The 9,894-nt window shown below is 46.4% G+C and overlaps 1 protein-coding gene across 1 annotated transcript in view; it reads right to left on the reverse strand.

Moving 5' to 3' along the window:
- Positions 1-9,562, reverse strand: part of LOC119660018 — a 139,691-nt gene extending 130,129 nt beyond the window's left edge. The window contains exon 1 of the mRNA XM_038068397.1: positions 9,258-9,562. Coding sequence (XP_037924325.1) covers positions 9,258-9,562 — 305 coding nt within the window. The remainder of the gene's footprint in view (positions 1-9,257) is intronic.
- Between the last annotated feature and the right edge of the window lie 332 nt (positions 9,563-9,894).

The raw sequence follows: 9,894 nt of genomic DNA on the forward strand, positions 1-9,894 counted from the left end.
GACTTGTTGGTAAAATTTCCGCGCCTGGTGCGATTGCTCCCTATACTTTCTGAGTTCGCAGACCTTTTGGATCTCCCAAGCTTCCTTTTTCCGTCTGTAAAATCGCTTCTCTGCTCGCCGGAGTTCGTGATAAGTCACTGTGCGTGTCGGCGTCCTTCGGGAATGCAACATTACTCGGTATGCGGCATTCTTCTGTTGTGTTATTAGCTTACATTCATCGTCAAACCAGCCGTTCCGACTCTTTTCGCGGCTGGGGTCAAGTATCCTTCTGGTCGTATTTACGATAACGTTCTTAAAGTGATTGTCAAGATCATTTGTTGAAGCTTCATCTCCAGGATGTCTGTTGGCTGCGGCTATTGCGGCATCCATTCCGCTCTTATAGGTGTTATGGAGGGCTATGTAGTGGATGACTTTAGTGTTAACGCTCAGGTGATTGTCAGAGGGGATTCTGGGTGGTGTTGTTATTCGGGCTTGGAGCGCCTTGCCAAAAAGATGCAGATTGCGTAGCCGTTCGCTTATGAGTTCATAGCCGCAGGCAGCAGACTAAGAAACCAACTCCGAACACAGGGTTTACTGGATGGCCACTATAATATATGGTGTAGTGACTTTTCTGCAGGAAGCTCATCCTTATTCGACGCATCTCCTGCAACATTGTTAGATCAGTCCTATATTGGGACAGGGTATCGGCTAATTGCTTGGCAGTTATACAGGAAGCGCACGTCTCATAAGAAAATGCGCAAATCGTTATTCCGTTTTCGTTGCCAGGTTCGTCGTTGTGTAATCAATCCAGCCCGAGGCTCCTTTTGTGGCTTCGCGCACAGTTGCATTTAAAGAAGTACATCGCTCCTGGGAATACCTGTTTCAAAAATACGAAATGGTGCTTGTCAGACGGCCTGGAGATGTCGTAGGAGGTATTGCTGCACCCATTTAGGAGAAGTTCGACAAGTCTGCGATCTCATCCGCAACTAGTAAATGACGGGAATCAGGAAAGCTTCCGGAAAGGTAATAAATGCGGAAGTGCTCAGTGGGGAAACCGTACAGAGGAACAGTGTCTGAATACGAACGAATTATCATTCGTAGGGAGAAAATAATCTAGAGGAAGGAAAGACTTAGGCGAGAAACGCGAAACTTCGAGATATGGTTAGCAGTTTAAGTAACTTTGCGCGAAGGCAGATCAAAATCCCTCTGAAAAAGCGTACAGAGTTGTTATGAAGAAGATGATGGGAGAACATCACAACTCACTTGTCCGATATAATAAGAGCGCTTCTCCTCCCACATAACGTGGGGCGTAAGATTTATAAACATGCGTCTTCGCCATACCTGCGGTAACTGAGGAAGAACTTGCGGAAATTTTCCAGAGAATCAAATACAATAAAGCTTCGATTTCGATGCTGTTGCCAATAGAGCCCTTAAACTTACTGTTAGGACATACCCGACTGGGTTATCAGTATATTTGAGGCATGCAAGGTAGAAGGAGTTCTCTTTACTTGGTGGAGGAGGCAAAAACTAGTATTGCCGCTGACGTCCAATAAACAACCGGGGCATCGATAGAAAAATTTTAGATAGGTTCTTCTACAATAGACTTTTCTCAATTATTCAATATGAGGATATTGGGCTATCAGTACGTAATTTTGAAACTGGTTCGAGACGCATTGTGCTCCAGTAAATTCTGTACCGTGGTAACATTCGACGTCAAAAATGCATTCCATTCAGTCAGCTAGGAATGGATAAAAAGCTATCCCTAGTTACTTTACTAAGCATCTTGAAACCTCTCGGACAGGATTCTTTCGTATGATACCGATGGAAGACCTAAGCATAAGGAAGACACGGTAATTGGTTTCGCGAATGATTTAATCGTGGTTGTCTTCGCCAAACCACCCGAAAACGGTGAAATATTCGCCAATGAAACCATCGGAGCCATAAAAGCGTGGCTGGAGATGCTTGGCGGTGTGAGAGGATAGTTTTGATTACCAACCGTAGGAGAAGAAATACGATTAGTATTCGTGGTGACCAAATCACTGCTTCAAACCTGGTTGCCAGATACCTGGGGGTGATGATTGACACGGAGGTCAATTTGAAGGGATATCTGGACTATGTCTGTGCGAAAGTGGTAAATACCAGCGTATCGTTTGCACAGGGGTCAAGCAGTGTACTGCAGGATAGACTGATGCGGAACATAGCTCCCCGAGGCCAACCTATCTTTCTCTAAGGATGAGTTGTCTCTCCTCTGGGACGGTGTGTGCCTTTTCGGGGGCCAAGCCTCTCGTCTACCAAGACCGTTAGTGAGTGGTGATAGCCACACCCTGTACGAGGTGACCCTACTATTAACAAAACGCTACGGATCTAGACTGGGGAGTCGAAAAACACCGCCCCCAATCCAAGGTGTCATGCGAACCGTGCCCATTGGATAGTTTGCAGTTGGGGGTAACTGACTGTATTCGGACGGAGCCTCACTAATACCTGGCCGCCTCAGTGAGTAAGTTAGACCTTACCGTGTTACGGGGGGCTATGGCACGACGGACCTTTTTACCCCCATACTCGTGGGAATCAAATGAGTACAAAACAAGAAAAGAAAACAAAAACCAAAAAAGCGGGGCCCCGTACCGCACCAAAACTGGTTAATCAGGCGGAGGCACGTCTCCGAATTACTGAAAGCCAGGTGACCACACCCAAGAAGGGAGAAGTTGGGACGTCAAGCAGTGGATCCAAGGTGAGCATTGGTATACTGCGTGGACTACAGCCAACGAACACCACTGCTCAAAGAGCAGGGACCAGCAAAAGCATGTCTGAGATAAATATAACAGACGCCAGGAAGGAGACAGGTCTCAGTGGCGCCGGGGTTAAATGGTACCTGCGCTATCTGAAGGAAGGCCTGAAACCAGAAGAGGCCCTTAAGAAGGCTCAGGACAGACCTAAGCCATCTCTACCGGAGCCGAGAAAGCGGGGAGCAGCAGAGATCAGCCCGCATGAAGGGAATGCTCCCAAAAAACCCAGACCTGAACCCACGGGAGGAGGAAACCCGGGCAGGTCAGGAGTGAAAGCAGGACCCAGGAAGCCCGGCATTAACTATGCTAGTGTGGTTAAGGGCATTCGACTGGCCATACTGCCAAAAAGGTTTCCCGAGCAAATACTCACTCGGGAGGAACAGGAAATCATTGAAGAACTTGTCGTCAAGCAGATGATCAAGGGTTGGACGTCGAAACTGGTGTTCACCGGGATACGCTTTCGACCAGGCCTTATACTGGTGGACTGCGCGACGGAAGGTACCGCAGAATGGGTTAGAACCATAATTCCTAGATTGCCAGGCTGGGAAGGGGTGGAACTGTCAACATGTGCTGGAGAAGATATACCAGGAGCCCACATGGTGACAGTTTTTCTCCCAAAGGCCGCGGCAATAGTAACAGAAGACCTTATGAGACTCCTAATTGCTCAGAACGAAGATCTCCATACTCGACTATGGAGAGTCTTCAGAAGCAAGGTGGAGGGAAAGGGTAAACTCCTCACGATCGGGGTAGATGACCGATCCCTAGAGGCAATTAAACGTCGGAGTTGTATCAACTACCGATTTGGCAACATACCCGTGCATGTGCACAAGGAAAAGCCAAGGAAAGAGACCTTGGAGGAGGCATCGGGTGGAAAACTTACCGATGTCCCTGAAGAAGTCGCGGAAGCCATAGAGGCGGAAAGAACTGGATCAACCAGGGAAATAGACCTGCTGCCCAGTGAAGAGCAGAAGTTGGACGACCTAGACCTAGGACTCCTAGGGCTCGGGGTGGACAGCGACGCGCAGGAAAGTGCCATGTCGGAGGAGGAGGGTGACACTCCGACAGTGGAGAAGAGCTCCAAACAATAACGGAGCCAATGGCCAGCACTAGGATAGCCCAGATAAACCTCCACCATACGAGAGCTGCCTCTGCAGTGATTGCAAGGGCAAATTCCAAGGAGAACATTGGAATAGTGCTGGCTCAGGAGCCCTGGGTGTACCGGGGGCAGATTCGCGGTCTGCAAGGAGGAGACATGCAGATAATTTGGGACTCCTCTTGTGAAAAACCAAGAGCTTGCATAATTCTCAAACGTAATTTAAAATACATATGTCTTTCAGAGTTCTTAACCGAGGACCTTGTGGCTATCCAAGTCTCATTGGAAGCCGGGAGGAGCACTCGAGAGGTAGTTGTAGCATCGGGATACTTTCCAGGAGACGAGAGCCGGGCTCCACCGGAACAAGTCGCAAAGCTGACGGAGTATTGCGAGGAGAGGGCGTTACCACTTCTTCTCGGCTGCGATGCCAACGCCCACCACGAAGTGTGGGGAAGCAGTGACACTAATCGTAGAGGTGAGTACCTTCTCGAATTTATTCTTAGTAATAAGTTACAAATATACAACGTAGGGAACACTCCAACATTTGTGACCAGCACCAGACAGGAGGTACTAGATATAACTCTAGGAAATACCCTAATGAATGGGATGGTCAGGATTTGGAGGGTGTCAGATGAACCCTCAATGTCTGATCACAGGATAATCAGATTCGACATTGAGGGTAACTCCGAAATAAAAAGAATAATAAGGAATCCCAAGAGAACGGATTGGGAATCCTACACAATGCACCTGAGCAACAACATTGCCCACCTTCAAGGGGGCGGTGACATCAGGAGCGAATTAGAATTAGAAACGGTGGTGGAAGACCTCAACACAATCGTCATTGACGCATATGAGGCCAGTTGCCCGGCCAAGACAGTCAAGTCATCAAGGGATGTACCATGGTGGAACAGGAACTTAGCCAGAATGAGAACGGAGGTACGAAAACCCTTTAACCGGGCAAAACGAACCGGGGGACTGGCGGAGGTATAAAAATGCACTGACTGCGTATAGCAACGCCATCAGGGAAGCGAAACGGAACAGCTTTAGGGAATTCTGTGAAGGGATTGAACAGTTCACTGAAGCAACCAGGCTGTACAAGGCTGTAGCCAAAGACGGAGGAATATCCTCTGTCTGCCTGAAAAAGGAAGATGGGACATTCACCGAGAATGAGGAGGACAGGGTACACCTGCTTCTCAGAACTCATTTCCCGGGGTCCTACCCCTCGGCGGCAGGCGACAATAATCTGCCTGACACCGCAACAACGAATAAAAGGGGAAGGAAAGAGAGCTGGAAACTAGCAAAAGAGGTATGCTCAGAAGCTAGGCTAAGATGGGCAGTGGGAACCTTTCAACCAATGAAATCTCCCGGAGCAGATGGCATTTTCCCAGCACTTATCCAGAGAGGCCTAGGAATTATCTTAGAGTCTCTTCCGAGGGTGGTAAGGGGGAGCATAGCACTGGGTACATACCAAGGGCATGGAGACGGGCAAAAGTGGTCTTTATTCCGAAAGCGGGTAAAAAGGATCCTTTTCACCCTAAATCTTTCAGACCAATCTGCCTAACATCGTTCGTACTCAAAACGGTGGAGAAGGTCATAGACAACTATATTAGAACTAACGTTCTAAAGCGTAATCCCTTACATCACTGTCAACACGCTTACCGGGCAGGAAGGTCAACTGAAACTGCTCTGTATCAGCTGACAGAGGTACTACGGGACGCCATTGAAACAAAAGAAATTGCACTGTGCGCGTTTTTGGATATCGAAGGAGCATTCGACAACACATCGCACACAGAGATACAGGATGCCCTGAGCCGCAAAGGAGTGGGAAACACCCTGGCACTCTGGATGGGCAAAATGCAAGAAAGCAGACAAATAGAGATACAAACAGGTACAAATTCTATTATCATGAACACCACACAAGGCTGTCCACAGGGCGGAGTACTATCGCCGCTGATGTGGAGTATGGTAGTGGATGAACTCCTGGACGTGTTAACTAATACTGGAATACAAGTCCAGGGCTACGCGGACGACATTGTTCTAATCTGTAGGGGCAAATATGAAGATACCCTATGTGATAGAATCCAAACTGGATTAAGTGTTACTAGTGCCTGGTGCAGGAAGGTGGGACTGCGGATCAACCCAACCAAAACCACCATAGTACCATTCACTACGAGGCGTAAGCTGGATTACCTGAAAGCCATAACATTACATGATATGGAGGTGAAACGAGAAACAGAGGTCAAATATTTGGGAATCACGCTAGACCAAAAATTACTCTGGAAGACACATGTCGGAAACACTTGTCGGAGAGCCACGAGGGCTCTGATGACTTGCAGATCGATAGCAGCAAAAAAATGGGGTTGCAGCCCGAAGATACTACTTTGGATATATACTGCAATAGTAAGACCAATGATTACCTATGGAGCGGTAATCTGGGCAGAAAGAACCCAACTCCGCACACAAGCCAGGGAATTACATAAGCTCCAAAGGCTGGCTTGCGTGTGTATCACTGGGGCAATGAGGACATGCCCAACGGCATCCCTGAGGTCCTTCTGGGTTTAACCCCTCTCCATCTGCACATACAGATGCAGGCAAGGAGATCAATATTCAGGATGGCCGGTAGCATGAGTGAGGCGGGGAGCTACCTAAATCGAAGGAAGATTGATATCCTTTCTAGGCGGTATCCCGAATTACTGATACCGAGGGACAACATGACAACGAGGTTTCACTTCGATAAGAAGTTTGAAACACGTTGGGGTAACAAGACAAACTGGGAGAGCGTGGCTGCGACATACGACTTAAACCGGCAACTGATTACTTGGTACACTGACGGATCCCTCACAGCAGAGGGAGCGGGTGCCGGTGTCATTGGTCCAAGGAAAATGTACTTTGAGCCAATGGGCAGGTACACTAGCATATTTCAGGCGGAAATTTACGCCATAGACAAATGTGCCTTCTTTAATCTGCAAAGGAACTACAGGGGCAGAATATAGCTATTCTCACTGATAGCCAAGCAGCGATCAAGGCACTTAGGTCCAACCAGGTGAACTCTAAACTGGTATGGGATTACCTTGAGAGACTGAATACACTCGGCTCGTCCAACAAGGTCTGGATACTTTGGGTTCCAGGCCATGCTGGGCTGGAAGGCAATGAGGCAGCGGATGAACTAGCCAAGAATGGAGCAGGGATGCCTCTACACGGGCCAGAACCCTTCTGTGGAATCGGAAACGGTTTCATGGCTATGAATCTAAGGAACGAAGAGAAACGGTTGAGGGAACTATATTGGGCGGGCCTACCAGGGATTGAGCAGTCCAGGGTGCTAATTGGGGGATACGAACCCATGCGCACAAAGTATTGCTTAAACCTCACCAAAAAGAACCTCCGAATCATAGTGGGAATTCTCACTGGTCATTGTCGGCTGAACTACCACCTAGGGAAGCTAGGGATATCTACGGACACTGCCTGCAGGTTTTGTGGGGAGGAGGACGAAACCTCTATGCACGTCCTGGGACAGTGTCCGGCACTTGTGCAAAGTAGGTCGATACATCTGGGAGAACACTTAATACCAGATGCAAAGCTGAAACTTCTGGAAGTGGGGAACATACTAAAGTTCCTAACGGTTACAGGCCTGCTTGAGATACTATGATCAACAGGTACACTATAACCAGTAAAAGGGGCATAATAGTTTTTCAAGGAAGCGGTGCGACTTTCCCTTAACAGAATAATAATAATCGTTTGCACGGATGATGCCTAAAGTTTGAGGTCCAAGCTAGAGCCGCAGGTAACTTGTGCTTCGCCCATGCGGGTGCGAAGTGATCCCCTCGGTAACTCCCTTGCATATCACGACGATGATGGCCCCACGGATAAGCTAATTAATGGCCCTCATTAGCCCATTGCTCTCGGAGGGTGGGCTTCACAAATCTATCTTTACCATGGTGATATGAAAATACTTGCTATTTGCTGCGCCGTGACTGTTTAAAGGGGGAGGGGGCTACTACCGTGACTTTCAACTTGTTTTGAGGTTTCTCCTCACCGGTTTAAGAAAACCACTAAAGTTTTCATTTCTGAAGCGTCCACCTTTCGGTTTTATATCTGTTTAAAGCTTTGTTAGAATGAAGTCCCTTAAAACCAAATCTTCATCTTTTCCGCTACAAAATGTACCCCACTCTTAAGTTATAGGTACATATGTGAATAAGGAGTAATGACAAAGATTGATAATCAAATGGGAAAGATAATCGTAATTTTCGGTTTTTTTATGTCGTCAATTAGTGTTTCTTGTTCACTCCTTGGTGGAGTAGGGGCATCCATACAGTCAGATGGTGCTTAAGTTTCAATATCATCACACTTAACGCTGTGAAAGTAATAAGCTGACAGTAGCGAAGACAAACACAAGACAAACAGAGACCCCCATGACGACTGGGATTCGAACCCAGAGCGGCGATATTGGGAGGCTGACGCTTCCTCAAGCACCGTCAATTACTGTTGCTAAAATTATAAATAGTTCAGTCATTAAAGCTGAAAATCGGATGCGACCTTTGAATTCTTTCAGTCCTGATCAATTCACAAGAAATTTAGGGTGGGAGTAGAGGGTAGAATAAGAAACAGGAGTGATATAGCGCCTGTGTGCGCCTCTCCCCGGGCGGATATGATACCCCTCCTTTTTTAAGGTTTTCTGTAAAACAAACCCTTATTAAAATCGGTTTACTGCCTGTCTGTGCGTCACACGCATTTTTCTCCGAGACAGTTATAGCGATAGACACCTCGCATGCAGTGAGTTACATTTCTTTACATCGAATTTAAGGGAATTTTTCATCATATATAGTCATGTGGTTTGGTCTCGGTTAGTACTTTTCGAAGCCGAAGTTCGTTTTGACATTTGATGTTAATAATAGCATATTACTATAATTTTTAGTAATTGGCTGCAAGACCCCCCTTAAGTTCGTCGTAGCACCACGAAATTTTGCACTTGACTTGTTTCGAAATAACCGCAGAAATCGATTTGGTCATATTGTACCTATAAAAAAATAAAAAGTTTCATTATTTTTGTTACATAATATGTTTTATTTCTGCTTAGTATCATTTCTACTTGAAACAGATCGTTTTCGAGTTATTTGCGAAAACCGTTCGATGAGAAAACCATATGTTCGAACATGATTAACTCGAAAACTGCTACTTGTATGAACAATTTCCACTAAATGTTTTTTGCTAGGACTTGACCATTTAATCGATTTCTGTCGTCATTTCGAAAAGAAAATTCCACCCTCTACCTCTACTCCAAATTTCATGCTAAGCATTCTTGACTGAATGACTTCGGAGGTTGAAAGCTTTGATGACTGGACTAAAACTGACAAAGAAATAAAAGTCTTAGAAGTGATTGAAAATAAGAATTGTGTACTTACGACTCGCCTACTGCGTTCGGAGTCTCGTGTCTAACGATGCCGCTTAATAATTGAAGCAAATTGTCACTGCCATATTCAGTTGCTTCTTCGTTCTTCAGGTCATCCAGGAGCATTTCTAATTTCTGGCGTACAAAGTCACATTTCAAAGCAAATTGTTCATCACCCATTCGGTTTGCGGAAATCCTAACTAGGAACTCATCTACAATATCGCATAGGATTTTTGACGAAGACACCACAACTTGGAAGTCGTCCGTTTCGACAATGCTCCTTAGATTCCATGAGATCATTTCCACTAAATTCGACATTATTACTTCCTGTCCGTTTGCCATTGAGTCCTTAACTGGAATGACCCCTTTGAATATTGTAACTTTCCGACGGTCCAGCATCTAATACTGACCGCCAAGTACCTTTCTAGGTACTGCGGCAACCGAGTGTCATTATCGCATAATTAGCCCCGGCCTAGCGTACATGCCTGGTCGTTGCCAATGCCACACGGAAGAAGAGCAGCCAAGCATTACCCCTGCAGAGAAAAGGAAATTTATGATTATCTCTAAATATATATAACAATATTAAACGGATGCTAAAATTTGTTGTTCGCACTAAGACTGTGGTGTCGCGGCAATATTATACAGGATGC

Source organism: Hermetia illucens, chromosome 6, assembly GCF_905115235.1.
Source record: "Hermetia illucens chromosome 6, iHerIll2.2.curated.20191125, whole genome shotgun sequence".
Classification (NCBI taxonomy): Eukaryota; Metazoa; Arthropoda; class Insecta; order Diptera; family Stratiomyidae; genus Hermetia; species Hermetia illucens.